The sequence below is a fragment of the Pipra filicauda genome, unplaced genomic scaffold (genome assembly GCF_003945595.2).
Source record: "Pipra filicauda isolate LSUMZ 115617 unplaced genomic scaffold, ASM394559v2 scaffold502_size411320_pilon, whole genome shotgun sequence".
NCBI lineage: Eukaryota > Metazoa > Chordata > Aves > Passeriformes > Pipridae > Pipra > Pipra filicauda.
In genome coordinates, this window is record NW_024104646.1 from 260920 (window position 1) to 282362 (window position 21443).

At 35.9% G+C, this 21443-nt stretch overlaps 1 protein-coding gene across 2 annotated transcripts in view; it reads left to right on the forward strand.

Annotated features, from left to right (window-relative positions):
• FAM184B (family with sequence similarity 184 member B) overlaps nt 1-21443 on the forward strand; it is a 41442-nt gene that overhangs the window by 2449 nt on the left and 17550 nt on the right. For both annotated transcript variants that reach the window (XM_027727442.2, XM_027727443.2), the window contains exons 2-3: nt 10162-10926; nt 18126-18236. In XM_027727442.2, the coding sequence (XP_027583243.1) occupies nt 10162-10926; nt 18126-18236 (876 nt within the window). The remainder of the gene's footprint in view (nt 1-10161; nt 10927-18125; nt 18237-21443) is intronic.

Consider the following 21443-nt stretch of genomic DNA (forward strand, 5'->3'; position numbering starts at 1 on the left):
ATGAAATCAGTGATTTTCATTGATGAGGAGGTGATGATCTCATTACTCATCCACTCAGTGTTTTGCCAGGTGAGATGAATACATAATGTGTAAATTAGGTGTAGGATACAGATCTTGACTTCCATTCTGTTTCTTTGTTACATAGTCAGTAGTGTTCTCCTCCTACTCTCAAAGGCAAAGCAGGGGTGTGCAGAGGTATCAATGGAAACCAAACTGGGTGAGATTTCCATTGTTGCATGTAGTGGTGATTATGTTGTAAAGGCATTGGTTGGTGCAGGGAGTCTCCAGAGGTAATCTGGAGCCAGAGATCTTGACAGCTGCTCCCATTCTACTGCCCTGGTATTTCTGCTTTTGGAAAGGCAGGATATAGGAAGGTTTCATACGTTCAGTCATGCATTTTTCTGTTCTGCACATTTTTGGCTGTAGCAGCAAAAGTAATGTTTTGTTTGCTTTGAGCAGCAAACTACTGGTTTTTGTAGCCCATTTGTTTTGAAGTCAATCTGTTCATAGGATTGAAGCAGCATGTATGACTTTGTATTAGTAATTCAGTGTTTGATGGAGAAGTTTAACTTGACTCTTGGAGTGCTGTTTTCTGCTTGACGGTTCTTCGTAGAGCATAATGTGGAGTTAAAGTGCATGGTGATTTTTATAAGACACTTTGGGTTTCACTCCCTAGTGCCTCAAGCTACAGATTTCTAACAACCATTGGCTATTGCAGGATATGCATGTACTTATGGATTCTTAGGACAGTCCTTTTTATTTGAAATAGGATGAAAAATGCAAATGAACTTTTGATGAATGTTGAGGAAAGTGGATCAACTTTCATTGCCGAGGTGGTTCGGGAAGTGCTGGCAAGAACTAGATATGCTGCAGATATCCATGTTATTCAGGTTTCTTTTCAAACCTCTGGCAATGGGACTCAAAGTAAATCTGCTGTTCTGGACTGCAGTTCTGGAATCAAGCCTAATATGAATAACTGGGAAGGTGACATTACCTGGTGATCAGAGAGCTACCTAAGCCACAGAACATTTCTGTTTCCTTCTTAGAGACAAATTCCTGGATACCAATTGAGGGATTTTTTTTTTTTTTACCTTCGAACCCTTCTTTTTCCGAGGGGTTCATCTGACTCTGTATTGTGAATTTGAGAGCCTTGTTGTAAGAAGCATGTTTTAAATTGCAGCATTATGGGTCAAGTAGATTGTTAGTAAAAAAAAAAAATCGAGCAGTTTGGCAAGAATTTTGTGTGTATGTGTTGGATACCATGAGTCAACAAAGGAGGAGAGTGCTGATGCAAGGAAAAGTTAATTGCTGGTAAAATGCACTTATGAACACTTTTTATTCCTTCAGGGGAAAGAAATGTCAAAGGGAAGCAAGTGTGTTCCTCTTCTAGAAGCAGCAGCATAGGCAGATGTTCCTGAATGACTCTGTGTGGAGCAGTTCAAAATGTTACACTCTGACTGCTTATCACCACCAGTCATTAGAAGGTTTAGCCCCTCAGCTCAGTCAGCAAGGTAGAAAATATGAACTTTATATAATAAGCTTTGGTGGAAAATCAGCCAGGTAAGCAAAACCCACTTTCCTTAGTTATTTAAGGAGGGATGGCTGACTTTTGCATAAAAAATGTATGCTCATATTAATTCTATGAGCTTTCACTCAGTGGGTGGAAGTTTACCGAAGAATTAGCAAATGACCTGGCATGTGTGTGAGGGCATAGGCTTTTTACACCACTCCAGTGGCTGTAGCATAGCTATATATTAGATCTTTTAACCTTTGCTGTTTTATTTGCCATAAACATATCAGCTGATTTTTGTTTATAGGAATGAAATATGATCAAATTCTAATAGTTTATTCTGGAAGCACCTAACAGCTGAGCAACTGTAACAGAGCACTTCTGTGGTCTGCTCATGTTCCTGTTGAAATATGTTGCCTTTTTCACATTGTTTAAGATAAGTTTATTGACCTTATTTACTGTGATGTGTTAACAGTACTCAGTAACCAATGCTTAGAGTGGTTCAGCTGTTGTGGATTAGTTATTATGCTGCCTTGGCTCTCCTGTGTGCTTGAGGCTTTTTGATCTCAGTTCTCTAGAGAGGTATTCAATATTCTACAGAAATTAAGCAAAATAGAATAGCATAAAAACTAGGATCATGCTTTTGGAGCAGCAATATTTTTCCTTTGAGCAAGGAGTATAAAAAATATTTCTATATAGGTGAAGAAAGAGATTTTTTATAAAACTGCTTAAATTATGTGCTAACGAGACTAATAAAACCAGCTACCAATAACTCCTTGTGCTTTAGGATGTATTTGTTTTCATGATTTTTGAATACAATTTTCTATCAGGATTTAAAAGCTAGCATTATCTTTGCCTATGAGCTGACAAGAATGTGCAGACTGAGATTTCTTAACCTGTCCTCACTATGTTTTCCTTACAAAACTAAAAGGAAACTTCTGGATCATTAAGTATATGAGCAATGTTATATAATTGTGCTGATGAACTAGCCAAAAGCAGTATTAAAGCCACTACTTCTATTAGGAAGGAACCTAGAATCTTATATTTGAATAGATAGAAGTTATCATTTAAATTAATTCAAGGTATAAGAATGATATCTCTGTGTTGGAATTACCTCCTTACCATACAAATTTGTCACTGATTATACCAATTTGCAGAAAATCTGACAGCCTTAGTAATCAACAACTCAAAACTACTTTATAATGGAAAGTACATAATAAATTCAAGTCTCTTTATCAAGGAACCCTAGATAATATTTTTGTACAAAATGTTATGCATGTTATTAATATGCATATTTTAGGCAGTAGATAGTAAAATATCTTATGATTGTGTAATTTTTATAATTTTTTATGATCTGTCTTTTGTTTGCGGGTAATATTTAAAAATATCTTTTTCAGTGACACTATAACTGTACCTCTCTCTTAACATTTCCTTTAACCAGTATGTAGATGCCAATGTTTTACAAATGTGTAAAATTATACCCCAATTAGAAGTCAATGCCAACTCAGCTGAAGACATTCTCACTTAAATATTCTAAAGCTGTGTATTTTAGATTTTTGAACGCTTCATCATTGTGTTTTATATATAAAATACTTTTTTTCCACAAAGTATCATGTTCTTTTCCACCAGTCACATTTTCATTAGATAAACCAGTGTTTATGTTTTATTAAAATATCTGTAACACTAAGGTAGAACTCCCTCTGTTGCCACCTTAATAGCACATCTTAAACACATTAGCTGGCTCACTGTAACAATTCAGTTGTTTTTCGTGCCTGTACACAACCAGTCTGACTTTATGTGGTGCCAAAGAGCACTTAACCTACACTTTTAGTAGACACAGATAAGGCATATGAGGGTTTTGTTTTGCTTGTGCTTAAAGCCATCAGGGAGTGTGAGAATGTAGTTAGTACAGTAACAAGACTGAGTTAATTTATCCTACCTCCCGGTGAGGCACAGGAGTTCAAACTTTGCTGTGGTGGTTCAAACTTGGCATTTTACTTAATGTGTATTCATTTGTCTTCCAAAGGATTTGGAGACAGCAGAATACGCATAACCCTATTACTGAGGAAATACTACCTTTATTTTATAACGAAACTACAAACTGACTGACTTTTCAAATAGAGATTTTTTTTTAAGTTAATAACCTTGATGAAATTCCTCTGAAGTAACATTGCAGCTTTTTAATGCCGTAGTCATTCAAAACTTTGTATGACTTGGTTCTTAGGCACCTAAACACAATTTGAAGTTAAAACAGTTTACTGCCAAAGAAGTCTTCTGTTTTAATTATCTTCGGAAGCTACAGCATCTGGTTTTGACTATGCACGACTAGTTGTAACTATATAACCCTCTTAGAGGATTATAGAAGAGCTACCTTTAGATGTAAATATGAGATTACAGTTGAATATATTTTGCTTTTTTCATTCAGGAAGAGAGAACTACTAGAATTTGATAACAAGACTGTTAAGAACTATAGCTGGTAATTGTAAATGTTTTTACAGTGTTGAAATATTTTTACTAAGACACTGATATGCCTTAGTATTTCGTAAAAATATTGAATTGTCTCAAGACTATGGGACATTACAATGCAACTACAGTGTATTGCCACTGCAGTCGTCACAGACTGTTTGCACTTTTTCTGGCAATAAATGCTAGTTAAGTTTTCTTGGGTTTGTGATCATTGATACAATCCCAGGAGATATCCAGCATGTGCTTAATAAGAATGCCTTCCTGAAAAGGGAATGGGAGTAATGGCTGTATTCAGTCTAGTTCTACTTTACAGTTAGGTGTATTTGGGTAAAAATTTCATGGATATATGAGTAATAGTGTAGTATTATAATGTGTACTGTTGTGTAGTCCTGTAACTACATAATAATATGTTGACTCTGCTTTGAAAGTGAGGGGAAAAGCTGAAAGAAAAATATCTTTTAAAAAACACTGTATGCTGAGGTCCATCTGGGCCAGTAGCTTGGTTCTGATTGTGCCCAGTGAGTTACAGGAATATGATGTGCCTCTAGTGCACTTGTGTAAAGCATTCTCACTTCTTCCAGTGATCTGTGAGATTTTCCAGAGGCAGGTGAAGTATCTTAGTATTTAATATCTCTGAGTGGATTTCTATTCAATATGTTTCTCCAGTCACTTCTTGAATTCATGTGACCTTTTAGTTGAATTTGTTTACAGCAGCAAGAACTTAAATTTTGGTGCTTGCAGTAGTAGAAATTGACATTATTAATTCATGGATACCTGAGGGTTCTGATGGTTTCTTTTCTTAATTAGCAAAGTATCTAGAATATATAAAGAAGTCTTATTAAATTTTCAGAAGTCCTTTATGTGATTTTTACCTGCAAACTACAGGATAGTAAGAATTTGATTCAGTCTTTATGATCCTTTATAAGGTCTGTGTCAACTCGGAAGAAACAGCTCATCTATGCCTATCACAGATCTACACTGAAGGCAAAACATAGAGATCAAGCTTCTAGGATATAGACCTATGAGTTTTAGATATGTAACAAAAAACTGGCCAGCTAAATTATCAGTGAATTACATGGAAATAAGGCTTTTTTCCCCGTTCTATTCACACAGAATTGTTGACTTGACTTCTGTATTAAAAATTCTCTTGGACTACAATAGCAACAATGCACAGACAGGACATAGGTAAAAATGTGGCTCGTGTCAAACAGATTTTCTATTTTTTGCACATCATCCATCTGAAAGAGCTTCATGAGATAGAATTGAACTCATATAAGACTGTAATAGCCTAAGATTTGTGGGGATATTTGAGACCTTAAGCAATTATGCAAGAATTTCACCAAGACAGATTGCAAAATGTGGAGAGAAAGTACTCTGAAATCAAATAATTTGGCATTTCTGCTTGCCTACATATGTGTGTTAATTTACATTAATTGTCAATGTTTAAGCATAATGTTTTAAAGTATTTTCATCTAGTTCTGTGGTTTTTAAGAAGCAGAAATTTTACCTGATCTAATTTTTACTGAAAAGTAACGTGATCCTCTGGCGATATTTTAATACAGCTTAACCTGATAAATACGCTCGAGATGGATTTGAATCACCTCAGGGAGAACAAAGAAATAGAAATGTATTTCATGTAAATGTCATGCTGACTGATTTTATTTATTCTAGTTCTTAATTGCACACAAAATGTAAAAAAAAAAGTAATAGTGCTTTTGCTATTTAAGCTTTGCAAAATTATTTCTAAGTTATGTAGAAAAACGTTTTGACAGATAAGATACAACATGAGTCAGGAACCGTAAAAAAAATTTTAAAACATCCTGTTGTGTGGAGTCAAATGCTTCAAAGATCTGGGATAGATCTTGCGTTATTTTGCGTATTAAGTAATGACCTGGAAGTAAAAATAAACAACATATTAAAGTTAATGGATTATACTAATTCAAAGAGAGTCATAAACATCTAAAAAAATGGAGAGAAATAAGGAATATAGATGGAAGATTAACTGCATTCAGTTAATAATCACCCAATATCTGTTTTGTTTTGTAAAGTGTTGGTAAAACAGGATGAAGTGGGTGTACAGATATGGAGTCAATATGAAGTTTGGATGTTCAGAGTGCCAATTTTTTTAAAACTTCTCTCATACTACCCATTTATATGTTTATGTTATCAACAGTTGCTGAAACTATTTGGACACATAAAATTATTCTTTAACTTTCAGGAAGCAAAGGACAGTTCATATGTTAGAGCAGTATCATTCAGCTGAAATCAGCATAGGTGTAAAACAGGACGAGTACTGTAGGTAATCATAGCCTAGGCTATTACCTCAATTAAAAGACGTTCTTCTTCAGTGATAGAAAAAAAAAGAGAGACTTGTTAGAGTATTAATTAATAAATTGTGGGGGGTGGTTTTATTTTCTAGCCTGTAGAGTTAGTTACTGAGGATGCTGAGGGATAGAGGAGCCATTCATTTAAATAACTGAAGTTACTTGTAATAATTTCTCTGCCCTTTGCTTTTAAAGAGACCCTTTTAAGACTGGCATGTTTATAGATACCTTACTCTGCTCTCATCTGCTTGGGAACTAGATGAGTTCAAAGAAACAAATTCACGTGCCAGTGAAGACAAGATGCTGCTGCCACTAGTGAAAAGGAGATGACACAGTCACCAGTCATCTAGCGAACTATAAATGAAAGCTTGTCTCCTTCACTGCTTTGTTTAGAGTGCTGTCAGGAGAACCCTGTTTGGAACCCCCATCTGGGGTTTTTTCTCCGTCTTGTGTTTCTTCTTTTTTACTTCTAGCCCCTTCTCCATCAGGAAGGATTTTTGTCCGCTAGCTTGGGCCTGAGAAAAGAACACTTATGATCTTTTGCTTTTCTTTGATTCACCTTAGCATCCTCACTCCTCATCTTCCATACCAAATTGTATTCCTTCTTATTCAGCTAGTAAAGCAACCTGCTAGAAGAATTTTTTTCATTATGATAGTCAGGTTCCTATAAGAGTAGTATTTAACACTACTGTAGGAACAGAGAACTGTCTTTTTTGGTTTGAGTACTTTAGCTTTTTTTTCACTGATGAGGTGCAGTTGAATGGTTTTGGGGTTTCTTTTTGTTGTTCTGTATCACTGTAAATAAAAGGAGAAAGGAAACGCCATTTATATTTACAGCATTTGGAGGATAGAATAGGGCAAATAAGATGTATTCACATTCACTGCACTATTAATACTCAAGTGTATGTATGTAATAGTGTTTATATCAATCTGCCATACAACTCTCAGGTGCTATAAATTCAGTACATTGTTTCCCAAACCATTTAGTTTTGGAGAATTGTAAGAATGCAGTAGCTATTGGTATTATGCTGGCAACTCCAAGAGTATTGAAGTGCTCTTTTAATTTGAAAGAAAATCTGTCTGTATTGTCATATGGTCAGTTTTAGAGCTGCTTTTAAAAAGCTGTTTATCAACACAACTGTTAAGGGATTTATACCACATTACCCAGCTGTGTGTACACTCACAAGGTACAGATGCCGAAATAATTTTTCAGTATTTTTCCTTTCAGCACATAAAGACCCAGATTTGTCCCATATAACTCCAGTCTCTAAAATGAGGTATCTTGAATAGGAATATAGTAGCTATATTCAGTAACCTGAGCAGCTTAAATTTCATGAAGTACAGAGCATCAACCATGTAAAAATTAAATCTCTTAAGAAGGTTAAGATACTGAGGAGTCAGTTTCAGCATTCAAACTTGAAGATTAAATTTAAGGTCATGAAAGTTAAAGTTCTTCATTGTGGTTCTAGCCACTATTGAACAGAAGTGTAGGAATCATAGATAGAGCAGAGAGGCCAGTTTCTTCCATTCTTTTAGATAACTCCCTTAAGGTGATGGTGGTGGTCAAATGCTTAGTGGATTTTGGGAAATCTCTATGATTAAGTCAGACTGTAGAGGAAGCCAGATTCCATTGTCAGCCTGAACACAAAATAATATGAGACAGGTCATGGTGATTGACTAGATAAATTAACCAGTAAGAGCGGAAGACTGAGTCACAAAGGTGGTGGATGTTCGTTTCTGTTTTACAGATGGAATGAAATACAGAAATATGATCATCAGCATCTGACCTAGTTAATTAAAGAATTGCCCAACCTAATTACTGGTCATTCAGTGTATAGAATGTGGGCAAAATTAATCTTCTCCTTGTAGTTTTTATATCTGTCTCCTGAACAGTTAAGAAGTACTGTTAATAGTTAAGAAATCACTGTTCATGGAGGGATTTTAGTTAGTGAAGGAAACTGCTCAGTATATACAACTATTTCGATTTCAAGGAAAAGTGGTTAAAAATAACAGAGAATAATGAACAACTTGTAATCTAATAAAATATACATATCTAAATGTAGACAATGACTTCTTGTCTGACATTTTTCAGGAATATAATGCTGTTATTCTCTTTTGTCACATATTTATCCAGAAATATATCCAGACCACATTTTTCATTTGTGACTTTTTAAGGCTTCTCTACTTAATTCATTACTGCCAGGGAGAAAGTTGACTACACAGGAGATGTATTTGTGTGTTTGCTTTCATTTATGGTTGACTGAAATTCAATATGTTATTCATATACAGACAGCACAAAATGTGGTTAGACATAGATATGCCAATTCAGTAGTTCTGGAGACATCTTTGGGGCTTATACAACACATTAGAGGCTTGTGACACTTGGTGTGGTCAAGATACTTATTGGACTCTCAATTGAGGCTTGCCCTGAGGAAGGCTTGAAGATTACAGGGCCAAAATTCTAGCATAATTAAAGAATTAGCTGTGACTTTTTTCCTGTATTCATTTATTTATTTATTTACTTAAGGCTATGATTTTCTCAAACATTGTCTAATCTTTTGATTGACCTCTGTGGGCTCAGGCCAGACTGAATATATCTATCATAACTCGTGTACAAATTCCAAACCTAGTTTTGTAGAGCAGTAATTTATCCCTAAAAAAAATGTAACCACACAAATAAGAGGAAAACCTTCACACATGTTAATACACAATGTGTAGTTCTCCTTGAGTTAGATGACTATGTTCAGTAGAAACTGGATTAGTCCCTGTATGTCCTAATGAAGGTCTGAAAAGACAAATGTATCTTTTCAGGCAGTTACTATGTTGTGCAATTATATATAACTGTCTTGTAAGCTTAACTGCTCATTTACTCTTCATTTCAGGCCACTCTGGGCTTCTAATAGCATTTTCTTTTCAAAACAATTGTAGTGTGCTTGTACACCAGCTTCCATGAGAGGTCTTTGGTGTATGTTATGGGTAACAAAGCCTGCTATGGGTCATAACTTGTCTTACAGCCAAAAGAATTATTATTCTGCATTTTGTAGAAAAAATAAAACATCAAAGGATTTAAAACAGTTGTTTGGAAAAATTACTTCTTGTCATCAGAGGGGCACTTGCATCTGCTAAAAGCTGTTTTCTGAGATTTATGACTATTACTGAAATGTGTGGTAAAAAAAAATACATTGCCTAAACACTTCTCAGAATCAAGCCAAAAGAGCCTTGCACTTGAGTAATGCTTACCATACAATGCTGACCAAACTAACTTGCAAGGCATGTGGCTTCCAGGAATGCATCTTCCATGGTGTTTTAGTTGGAGTGCGGAATTTAATCCACCTTTCATACTTTACTTTCATTTACATCACAAAGTGATTTTGGTCCACATGAACTAGATATCAGGACCTCAGATTTCACTGCACAGATCTGCCACTACTGGTCCCCAGCACTTCCTAATGCTAAAGGCAATGTGGCAGGTAGCCCTCCTGCACTGAAGGCCAGGTGAACTGGACTACAGATAAGAAGTCATTTAGCTTAAGAAGGGGCCTGATTCCCTTCCTTGCATTTAGAGATCCAACTACAGGCATGAAGTGACAAGTTGCCAAGAATAAAAAGGAAATTTCTGACAAAAAGTAAAAAAATTATTTCCTGTCACAGTATTGTCTTCCTTTCCTATAAGGTTTCGCAGTGTAAAACTGTCCCTTCTGTTCCTAGTGAAAAAAAAAATGAAACAAAGAACCACCACACACACACAAAATATTGATCTCTTGTAGTAGTTCTCTTTTATTGTTTAACACCTTGATAAATATAGTAACTGGATGCATGGCTACCATTCACTAGCTACTTTAATTTTCTATTTTTCTATAGGTGATATATGCCCTAAACACTAAGAATGATGAACATGAGGCCAGTATAGAGGCTCTGAGAGAGGCTCATGAAGAAGAAATTCAGCACATTCTTGCTGAGACAAGGGAAACGATTCTCCAGTGTAAAAGCAAAGTTGAAGAAGAACAGTTACTGAGAAAACATATTCAGGCCCTTGAAATTGCAGTAGAACAACACAAGAGATTGAAGGAAGAAGCCTTGGCAGAGTTAACATTGTGCAAAAAGCAGGTGGAAGAGAAGGAGTTGAGAACAGAAGTGAAACAAGCACAGGCAGTCCTCTCTAAAGACATGGTAGATACCAATGCAGGCTTTGAAAACAAGCTTCCACATTTAAATCAGGAGTTTGATGAACTGCTAAATGAATGCAAAGCATCTAGAAGAGAAAATATGGGTAAAAAGGTACATTTAGATGAGAAATGCAGTGTGGAAGGACACGCTCTAATAAATGAGGTGGGAAACCTGAAGAGCAAGAACCGGAGAGCAACTGAAGAAACTACTCAGAAAACATACAAACTGCAAGTCCCTTATGAGAGAGAAAAAGAGACTTTGAGAAAAGCTATGCATCAGTCTGTGACAGAAACAGTGATGAATTGTCAGCAAAGAGAAACAGAGCAAAGGAAGAGATCAGAGACTGAGGAAGGTTTTTTGCTGCAGCAGGTAAAGAAGCTGGAGGCAGACCTAGAGGAGAAAAGCCAGAAGATAAATGAGAGGAAGAAGCATTCCCAGAAGCTGAAGGAGAGAATACAGGTAGAGTATGAGATTGTGATCCCTATCTCTACCTATAAAAGTATAAATCATCAATTCTTTAAAATTTGTGACAGGAGGGGTCTTTTACGTATCGAGTCAAATGCTTTTTAAGCAGTAAAACAGTTTTAGAGACTTAGAATGGAAATAGGAGAGATATAGTGCTGAGAATTTTAAAGACAGAGTTAAGATGATTAGTAACTCATTAGGAGAACACTTTGAACACTAGACTTTGTATTCTGTGAGGGAGGAGTAAGGTCCTGAACAGAATTTTACCTTTCCTGCCCAGAAATGTGAAAAGAAAAGCAAACAGGCACTACTGCTAGCCATAAGTGTTTACACAGTATATTCTCCTTTTCCCTTCTGGTTGCCAATAGCTCAGTGCATGGATATGAACAGGATTAGATAAGAGACCTGAGCTGGCAGGTTGGGAATCAAGTGCCTTGTATGGCTCTTGCAGCAGTGGCTTGTACCAAGTGCCATTTAATAAAGTGTCCTTTACACCCATGAAGTTTTATGTGCTGAGCAGTGAGACTTTCACCACTAGTTCTCACCTCACACTTTGCCTGTCTACCCTCACTGCTGTGTATCTCATACATTTGCAGCACAGCTCTGCAGCCCCTTTTAATTTCTGTGTAATTGCATCACGTGTCAGATGCAGTTTGAGAGGTTGGCATGTCATGGGCAATCTGCCAACCAGCTGGATGTGCTACATAAGGTCAGAGTGCAGGAGAGACACTGATGAGCTGTGCTGAAGTTGAAGTACCCAGCCATGCTCTGTGCTCAGCAGTTTGACTTCCTTCTAATGGTATTGGTCCTTCACATCACATAAACTCACCTACCAGACCTGCCCCCAGCCCTATGACAGCAGTCCTGCATATTAGATAAGAAAACACCATGAAGGTCTAGGCTTGGAATATTACAGAATAACAAGAATTTTTTCCTAATGGGAAAGATTTATTTCTTTTAGAGTAAGAGAATCCCGGAATTCTGTAGAGAGCAGGGTCAGCCCCGTCAGCTATGTTCTTCCAAGACAGCTCTTTACTGGTTTTGCCATCTGCCCTCACATCTTGCTTACTGGTATCATTTTGTTGATGGTGCAGAGTACCGGGCCTCTTCTTTGAGCATGATCTTTGAGGGAGTTCAGCCTTCAATAGTCACTACCTTTTTGTTTTGCAAGATCAGAGGACTACTTGAATAAACCTTCCCCAACATTATTCAGATTTCATTCTCTCTGTGTGTAGATCTGTAACAGAACAACCTCTATCTTCTACAGAAAAGTGGAGAGGATATAATGAATGACAGAGATGCAGATAAGCCATTTTTTTAAATTGAGTCAGAGAAATCTGTAATACCTGTTTCAATAACAAAAAGTGTCCTGGCTCATAGAAGTTAGAAGTGATAGAGGGGGAGAGGGAAAGCAAGATCCTGATTTTTTTGTGGGTACTTGAAATAACATCCAGGAAAAATGAAGAATGGACACACGAAAATTTATGCACATGGTTTACTCCTGATTTATTGCATAAGAAAGGCAATCTTTTAGAAATAAAGAATGTAAAATATGATAGGAAACGGAAATAAGAAGGTGGTGTCATTAGCAATTTATTTTCTAAATTCAGTATCGGCTGGATAAAACTGAAATATTTTCTGAAGGACATATGCTCAACTCATACATTACAGATCCTCTAAGTCTGTGGAATGAGGCTGATTTACATACCGCTGGAGCATATTGCCTTGAATGTGTGAAGAGATAGCCTCAGACTAGGATAAATCTGGAAGAAGGGAAAGAGGCATGATGTTATTTTCTGTTTCTTTACAGTTTAAATAAAAAAGTAAAAGTTTCTCCTTTCTAAGTTGGGTATTTCTTATGCCACCGTTAAACACTACATTTTTTTCAGACTCATGTAGACAGTGCCAGACTGGGAAATAGAAACATGTTTTTAATCTGCAATACCTCTGAGCATTGGTAAATATTAGCAACAAAATCTATTATAAGGCTTGAAAGGTGTAAGGACTGTTGTTTAAGCAAGATGAATTTTCTGTTTTCTCCTTAGTGTATGCCTAGAGGTTTGAGACTTTTAGATGAAAAGCATCACGTTAGTGCACATTTATTGTTATTACTGTAGAAGAGACAATGCAAAGGATGACAAGTCATTAAGTCTGAACTGTTCAGTTTAGTTTCAGAAGAATTTTGGCATATGCCAGAGGTAAAAGAAACAAGCTTATCTTGAAGTTCTGAGCTACAGAGAGTGTTCAATATGAGTTAGTTTTAACCTGTAAGGTTTCACTCAGCATTCATCTAGGAACAAATGGCAATTTTAACTGAGTGAATATTGCAGTATTATGCTACACATCTGAAAACTGAAACTAGAACCTCCAGAAATAGAACATTAAATATGGTTCAAATTTTTGCCTTTAGTTATGGACAGTCAATTCCCAGCAAAGTTCATAGGAGCCAATTTTTTCTGAGTTTAGGCATTATGGAGTATGTTACAAACTGTTGTATTCCAGCAACTTAAAAAATTTCCAAACTAATATACATTAACTTTTAGTATACATTGTCATGAAATTACTGGAAGTATAACCTCTTTCAAGTTTAGGATAATCTCAGACATCTTTTAGATGGTAACTCTTGATGAGTGTTCACTTTACAATGACACTTACTACGTGGGAGGGAATGGTTCCACATTATAAATATTCTGGCAGCAGAGACAGTTGAAGGGTATGGAAGAGCCAAAAATGCATTTAAATCAGCTCTCTAGGTGAAAGATTTATGTCATGGAACTACACCAAGAGAGAAAATGACCATTTATTTCTTGTGACAAGAAAAGGACGTATGTAATGAACGTCGAAGTAATGTCATGCATATTTTAGGATTTGGAAGTGTAGCTTAAGCGAACACAGCAAGAAATTCTGGGATCAAAAGGTATAGTGAAAAAAGTGGAATAAGATCTAAGTGTAGTCAAAGGCAGAAATACACGTCAAGAAAAGGAAATCCTGCATAAAGCAGGTAAGATGCTCATTAATGTCATTCTAAAGTATTTCCCCTGTTAGTAGTCACTTATATTGGAAATTCTGCAAGTTATTTATGCTATTTGAAATGTAAATTTTGATACTGCAGAAGATGTGGAAACTATGTTGAATTTCCAAAGCAAAGCTGTTAATACAGTAGATGAACTGAAACATCAAATAACACAGCTGCAGCAAATGACTTGTCCCAAACAGAGTCGGAAAAAGAGCAGCTCTGAAGATGTGCAGGAGCTTTAACAGGTGTTTTGCTCTCAAATATTCAAAGGCATGGTATACCAAAAGTACTGAAATCAGTGTAATTTTTCTTTTAAAATTAATGGCTTTTGGATTATTATGCAGTAGTCAATCCTGTAAGATTCCCAGGTCTCTGAGCTCATTCAGTGGCACAGTGACTCGTATTCATAACCTGAAGCACATGAGCTGCTGCAAAGACAGCAAAGAAACTATGAACATCCTTGAGCTATACCAGGGCTGAGTGTTCAACTGGTGCTATAACAAAAACCTTAAAGAGAACAATGTCCAAGGCAGACTTTCTCTGTTGAGGTCAAGTTGGAATACTGATTTATTTATTTTTAAATATATAAAACAGATTTTCTGAAAAGCAATGCAGAAATAGTACCAGGAATAAACTCAGTACAATGAGGAATGTGGGTATCTAGAGAGTTCCCTCTGTACGATGTCTCCCCTTAAGTAACTGTCCAGCCCTGAATCTTTTCTATACTTTTTAGTTCTCTAAAACTATTGTTATGCTACCATTCCAGAAAATATGACCTGGCCTCAGAGACATAAGAAAAAACAAATTGTCTACTGTACTTTCCCACAGGACTAAGGTTGTCCTTGAGGAAGCCTGCATGATTGGAAGCGAGTTACATAGCCAAGATCAAACCAGAACAGCAAAAAACCCCAAACTATTACTAGACTAACGGAGAGGCTTATCATCCTGGATCAATACAGTTCTGTATTGCTAAGTAAAATAAAGCCAGTATTTTTCAATGGAGTATTTCCACCTAAATAGCATATTCACTACAAAATAGACTACTGCCACCCCAGCATTCTACCTTCTTGGGGATTTTTTTCATATCTATATGATACGAAATAGGATATTCACTACCAAATAGACTATGGAAACTGTAGCTATTTACAAAGAGGGTATGAATGAAAGAGAGAACTGTCTTTGTAAAGTCAAGCATTAGTCCCATAAGGAAAAGGCTTGTCTGAAGGAATAGCTGTTAAAAGGGCTGGTAGATCTTGTAATGAAGGATACAAAGGAAATCAGGCCAGTCTAAAACTTCATAGAATCTGAAATAAAAAAATGCAGAAGGTAGGAATGTTCTTTTATTTATAGATGCTTTCTTTCATCTAGTTTTAATCTTTTTGGTCACAGTGACATTATTTGAATTATGCTCACTGTGGGCACTTTGAATTAACATAAAATGCCAGGATTTTATTGCTATGGTCTTACTGAAGAAAAAAAAATTAAAAAAGGTCAGACTGATGTATTTCTGTGAAAAGCTCCACAGACAGGAAGGTGAATTTATCCTTGATGTGATAAACGGCCTTCTTAGCAACACTTATCCTTGCATGCTTTGCATGTGGCAGTTGGAGTGATTTATATAAGAACCCTCCTGGAGAAAAATGTATTGTGGGTGTTATTGTAATTTCTGACTTAAATTTTCATGAATCACTGCTGTGAAACACTCAATAAATTGATTTAATCAAAATTTTGCATTGTTTAGGCAGAGGATCTAATTCTGCAGAGTTGGTAAATTAATTCAGAGTGCATGTGTTACCAATGAAATTACAACTATTTATAAACAAATGCATGCACACGCACACACATATGCATATATATGTATGTCCTTATTTAACTTTAGTCAGAAAGAATCCTCATCTTCTCATGGATCCAGGCAGCTTACCTGAGCAATACCTTTTTTCAACATGCTTTAAGTGGCTGGGCTGTAATTCTTGTTGTTGATATGCATTAGCAGCAATTGGCTTAAGAGATTGCTCAAAGAATTTCACTTTCATGAGAACTGCTATCTGTGACTGAATCCTTTGGCTTTAGGAAGTTTGCAGTCTCTAATGTTTCTGTGCAGTAAGAACCTGAATGTGAGCTGAAATCTATTCAAACAGAGAAAAACCTTGAAACACGTTTGCCTTTAAGCATGTGCTTTAGTGCTTAGTGAAGCTTAAAGCCCAGTGCATGTCCAAGTGGTTTGCCAAATTTGGGCATAAACTAAGGAGGAATTTAGTTTCTGACTCCTAATGTACTTGTGGGTTTGTCAGACATCTTCTAGACAGAAAAAAAGATTAATTGGAGCAGTATGTAGAATTGGACAATCAGACTACTGGTCAAGTGTTCTTTAGACCCTTCTTGGTGCTAAAAATATACTTTTACCCATTTTTTGCAGTTAAGACTAATATAACTTTCCGAGTTTAACATTGACTTGAGAATAATCAAACCAATTGCTGTCAAGTTGTGAAGTCATAAAAAGCACGCAGCTGCTGTCACTAGATGTTGAGCTTCATAGTACTGTCCTGATTTTGGACACTAGAAACTGTGTTTACTGCTCATCAGAAGAATTAATTTCCTTGAAATTGTTGGAGTTTATACATTTTTGCAATCTTATTTCTCAAAATGGAGCCCGTGTGAGTAAATTATTTTATCTCCTTGTGAAAGGGCTCATGTTTGATCAGTTTGTGAAGATGCAGTGCTTCAAGGTACACAGTTACATCATGAAAATGATATTGCCTTTTTTATAGTGTATTCTTCTTATTATAAGTTTGTACAGGTATACTTAAAATTATGCCAGGATGAAGCTCTTCATGTGAGTCAAATCAAATTTAAATATCAAACATTCATACTTTAGAAAAAAGGCATAGTAGTAGTTATTTATTGCTTATAGGGAATAAATACTGTTGCTTGTAATCTTCTCTTCTTAGAGGTTCGTATTAATTAAATTAGAAAAATCTTGAGTTAGTAAAACTTAAATACAATGACAATATTTTTCATTATTAATGTTATTTATATCCTCTGATTCAATTAAGGTCTGTAGCAGCTGCTTGAGAAGTATTATATCTATTTTCCAGATAGAAAAATTAAGATGTAGAGAAGAAAGTAAGTTGCCAGAGTTGTAGTGGGAATGTTGCACCTGATCTTCAGGTTTTAATCAAAAAAACTGTTATATGCTCTTCTTTTTGTGCAGGCAAAAGTAAAGCTAATTTCTCCCTTGCAGTACTCACGCATCTGTTTAATTTCATCCTTTAATTGCTACCTGGATTTTAAACAGAGTGGGATGTGTGAGAAGGGGCTGTACAGGATGGGAGAGGTGTTAAATTGCTATTTTTTTCTCTGTTTCCTCCATTTGTAGTGTCTGAAGTTATAGAATATTTTTTTGACTCAGGAAATTGGCACAAATAGGAAGAGCAAGTACACTGATAAGCTTGCAATGCATATCACTTCAGGAGGTTTCTAGAAGTTGTACATTCTGTCTTTCTACAATAAACAATTGCTCACACTTGCTGCAAACAATTGATACAAGCTCTTGGTCACTGTCTTGCAACTGGGGTTATCAGTGATTTTTCAACTATTTCCAGCAATAAGGTGGAATATTGTCCTCAATTCTTTTTCCAATTTAATTTAATTTTAATTTATTTTATTTTATTTTTACTTCCTCATTGTGATTTTCTTTATGGATGCTAGCAGGTAGTGCTTCCTTTGATTCTCTTTTCCATTAATTGCCCATTAGTTAATCATCTTGTTATTTATATGGCCAAGGTATATTTATGTTTTTTCAGGTCTTGTGGGTGACTCTTACATACTAAATTATTTTTGAACACTAACACCACTTGAGGCAAAATAGTCTAACTCTTCATGCTGTACAGTTTTCCACCACAGAGAAGCTTTCAGTAGATTAGGATTATGTGAACTGTATTGTTGCACACTAGTTTTAGAAAGAACCAAACTGTTAATACTTTTTTAATTGAATGACACAAAAGTGACATTCAAAAACAGTATCGTGTACTATTGTGTAAACTGCTCTGTTATCTAGGGTGATGTAGATGAAATATGTTCTTTCTTTTTCATGCTGCATATTTTATTCCAGCTGTTGCATGCTTTTGTCTCGTTGCTTCTTTCTTTTCTTTCTTTTTTTTTTTTTTTTTAATTTTAGGAGCTCCAGAGACAGCTAGATGAATTTCAAAGAAAATCAGAGTGTGAACTAAAGCAACTAGAGAAAGAGAAAGAAGTACTAACTGGGAAACTTCAGAACTCTTCACTTGAGGTAAACTGAGCATAAATGTAACCCAGTAATAAACGGGCGCTTCATTTTTCATCCCATCTGAGAGATTCTGGATTAGATCTTAATAGTATTTGTTGTGACTTTCATTCAAGAAAACATGCAGGGACTCCAGAGAGAAATAACAGAAATGACTGCTTCTAAACATCTATGAAGATTTTGACAAGTCTATTTATTTTGATAAATTTCATATATCACCTTTTGGAGATATGCTAAGGCTTCTGGTGAGGACTTCGGCTATACCAGGGTTGCATGGTGACTGACTGTACAGTACTAAGTGAGATTAGAATCTTCCTTACAGCTCTTGTTGACTTTCTGATTTTTTTTTCTTAATGCTTAGAGATCTAGAAGGGGCTGCTTGTTTGCTTGTCTGCAAGAGAATTCAATGGTAAAAAGGTCAAACAGATAATTGTTTCTGTTCTACCTGCTTACTGGTAAGGTTGCTAACTGAAGGAGATTTGAATGTGCAATAATTTAGTCTATATTAGTAATTAGGTATGCCTCCCTCTATGTTCTGAAGGTCAAGAGTGAAACAGGGCATTGTGACCCTAAAGTAGGTTTGAGGGTGTCATGGTTTATCCACTGTTCTGCACTCTGGTTACACCTAAGTCGTAGCACAAATCTACAGACATGGATTAATCTGGAAATAAATAACTGAGCTGTGTTATTAGATTATCCACCTGTAACATCTGTCAGTTGCAGGCCAAGTCATGCAAATTTTCCAGATTAGTACATCTGCCAAGATATTTTTACAGGTAAGTGTCATTATTTTAAAAGCCAAAAAGCAGATTGGCTAAACAATTTTATGCCAAAAAAACCCCAGAACACCTACAAGGCAATTATTTACCCAGGCAAGCAGTGCACCTTTAAAATTTCTGACAGCTGTGAATATGTTTTCTTCCTCTCAGATGTTCCCCTTTTGTGTTGTTCAATTCTTTTTGGCAAATACTATCTGCTTTAAAATGTTATGTACAGGATATTTCCCTTTCTTCAGTGTGATCATGTGAAGTTTTTACCTCTGAACATTTTGATACTATTATCTCATGGATAAGTTACAAAACAACTGCTTTAACAGCACTGAAATCAGTGCCTTGGTGAAAAGTTCTGATGATGCTCCGTGCTGCATGTATTTTTCTACTCCCAGTATAAAAGTGCATTTGGTACCTTATTCAGGAAAAGAATGAAAATATTCGTGATTGTCCATTCTGGGAGATTATGGGTTAATGGAAATGTTTCCATCATGAGAATTTGTCATCTTTTTTTTTTTCTTTATCTGCTAATGCAGGTTTTGAGGCTCCAAGGTTTTATTAAGCAAAATGAGAATATTCCCAAACACAAAAAATTTCTTCAGTCTAGCTCAAGAAAAAGTAATGAGCCATGAGAATTAGGTAGGTCACACTGTGGAACTACTGAATTACAGGTAGCCACTGATGTTCTAAGTGGCTGTCTGTAATTTGCATTGCTAATTCTAACCAGTTTCACTACCAGCAAGTTCAGCAGGAGTTTGCATGGTGACATCTCCACAAAAGCTCAAGACCTAGATCTTCCTCAGCTGATATTTGTAGACTCTGAGTGGCCATAATAACCTCTTGTTTAGTTTTTGAAGACAGAGAAATGAGAGATAGGCTCATCAGGGGGCTAAGCAGGTTGTTGTTCTCCCTCTACTGCCTGTTTTCAGTTTCCCACATGTCATCACTACTGTTTGGTGTCCATGTTCCAGCAATCGAGGCATGTGTTGTGCACATTTACTATATGTAATGCCTGCTTTTTCTCCCATCTGTGCTATACTAGCTGTACAAGTTCTGAATGCAGCATGACCTTTTCTCTTTCATTTCTCCCATAAAACAGATTTGTACATTCTGTTATCAAACACTGGCATTCTGACTCCATTTCCCAGTCTTAGACATATAGAATTTAAGTGTAGTTCTTAATGTTCTGAAAGTTCTGGCTAAATCCCGTTTTTAGGTTTCATTACACATTTCTGCATGCCACTGTTTTCTCCAGGTTCTTGTCTGAGAGAATTTCAGGTCAATCCAACATCTTTTGACCTATCTGGAGTGATTTCTACACATGTATTCCAAAACATGGGTTCTCAGAAAGCAGTTGTCTTTATTAATTTTCATATTTTCTGAAATATACTTTTTTTCTGACCAAATATCATAATCTATTCAAAGATGAAAATTTACCATGATATTCTGGCATCCCTGGGTAATGCCTGAAAGTTTACACTGATTTGAGGCGTGAGGAAAAGAGATGAAAGGGAGGAGTCCTGGCACACTGTATGATCTCACAGTATTGTATATATTCATGCAGGTGGTGCATTCCACTGAAAGGTCTCAAAGAAATCAAAAGGTTTATAGCATGAAGCAATTATTCTTCAGGTTTTTGCAGATAAAAAAAGTAAGGCAGTGAGTCATCAAATTACTTTTCTTGAAGTCATGTGTTCAGGACAGAAAAATATGAAAGAAACCTGTGTTATCTAACTTCTCATCCTCTCATATCACAAGATCATGGTAAATTAGCAAAGAGTAGTAGGAAATTATTGCCACTATAAACATAAACATAAATAAATATCATAAAATATAAAATAGTATGTATGTGTTATGTTCACAACACCATGTTACATATAAACAAATACATTAAGAAACATTTTATTGTGTCTTAGAATCTAACAGTGCTCCCAAAAAGGAGGAAATGCTCCATCTGAAGAGAAATTTTACATTTTTCTTGATACTCCAAAAGTTACTTTCTGAACTAATTACTTGGCAGTATTGCCAGGGAAGGGAAGTAATTTCAGCTTGTAATAGTTTCCTGCTATAAGTACATGAATATTCACAGCCAAGAAAGAACCATTTACTACACAACATTATGTTTCACTGAGGGCATGATTGCCAGCTGGGAACCTTTGCAATGCCTCAGCCCAGAACTTCCGCCTCAAAGGTTAGGCAATGTGCTGTTACTAATCTAGTTCTAACCTGGATACAATTTCAGATCTAAAAATAGCTTCCTTGGCTACATAAGACCCATTTTTGGTTGGGCAGACATAGCTAGAGCACTATGCAGAGTAGGCAGAAGCATGATAATTTCATCTCTCTGGTGTTGCACTTCTAAGTGGCAGTATTTCTGTATTAATGAGATTTTTCTGGATCAAGAAATCAGATTCACATCTGTTTGGTCCTTTGGAAGGAATAA